Source organism: Tupaia chinensis, unplaced genomic scaffold, assembly GCF_000334495.1.
Source record: "Tupaia chinensis unplaced genomic scaffold, TupChi_1.0 Scaffold000335_1, whole genome shotgun sequence".
Taxonomy (NCBI): domain Eukaryota; kingdom Metazoa; phylum Chordata; class Mammalia; order Scandentia; family Tupaiidae; genus Tupaia; species Tupaia belangeri.
The window spans coordinates 1,040,661-1,041,405 of NW_006159829.1; the positions used below are offsets into that span (position 1 = coordinate 1,040,661).

General features: G+C 66.3%; 1 protein-coding gene across 1 annotated transcript in view; it reads left to right on the forward strand.

Moving 5' to 3' along the window:
• The window catches only part of ARC (activity regulated cytoskeleton associated protein), a 23,084-nt gene that overhangs the window by 20,673 nt on the left and 1,666 nt on the right, over window positions 1-745 (forward strand). The window contains exon 8 of the mRNA XM_006152145.1: window positions 5-709. Within this exon, the coding sequence (XP_006152207.1) occupies window positions 5-709 (705 nt within the window). The remainder of the gene's footprint in view (window positions 1-4; window positions 710-745) is intronic.

Genomic DNA, 745 nt, shown 5'->3' on the forward strand with positions numbered 1-745 from the left:
CGCCCCCGCCCGCCACACCGTGTCTGTGGGCGTAGGGGGTCCCGAGAGCTACTGCCAGGAGACAGACGGCTACGACTACACGGTCAGTCCCTACGCTATCACCCCGCCGCCCGCTGCTGCAGAGCTTCCGGGGCAGGAGCCCGCTGAGGCCCAGCAGTACCAGCCGTGGGTGCCGGGGGAGGACGGGCAGCCCAGCCCTGGTGTGGACACACAGATCTTTGAAGACCCGCGGGAATTCCTAAGCCACCTGGAAGAATACCTGCGGCAGGTGGGCGGCTCTGAGGAGTTCTGGCTGTCCCAGATCCAGAACCACATGAACGGGCCGGCCAAGAAGTGGTGGGAGTTCAAGCAGGGCTCAGTGAAGAACTGGGTGCAGTTCAAGAAGGAGTTCCTACAGTACAGCGAGGGCACCCTGTCCCGCGAGGCCATCCAGCGGGAGCTGGAGCTGCCGCAGAAGCAGGGCGAGCCACTTGACCAGTTCCTGTGGCGCAAGCGGGACCTGTACCAGACGCTGTATGTGGACGCCGATGAGGAGGAGGTCATCCAGTACGTGGTGGGCACCCTGCAGCCCAAGCTCAAGCGCTTCCTGCGCCACCCACTGCCCAAAACCCTGGAGCAGCTGATCCAGCGGGGCAAGGAGGGGCAGGATGGCCTGGAGCAGGCAGCCGAGCCAGCTGGCCCCCACCCGCCCTCGGAGCCCGAGCATGGGGCTGAGCCCGAGGCCATCACGCCTGGCCCCACCAGG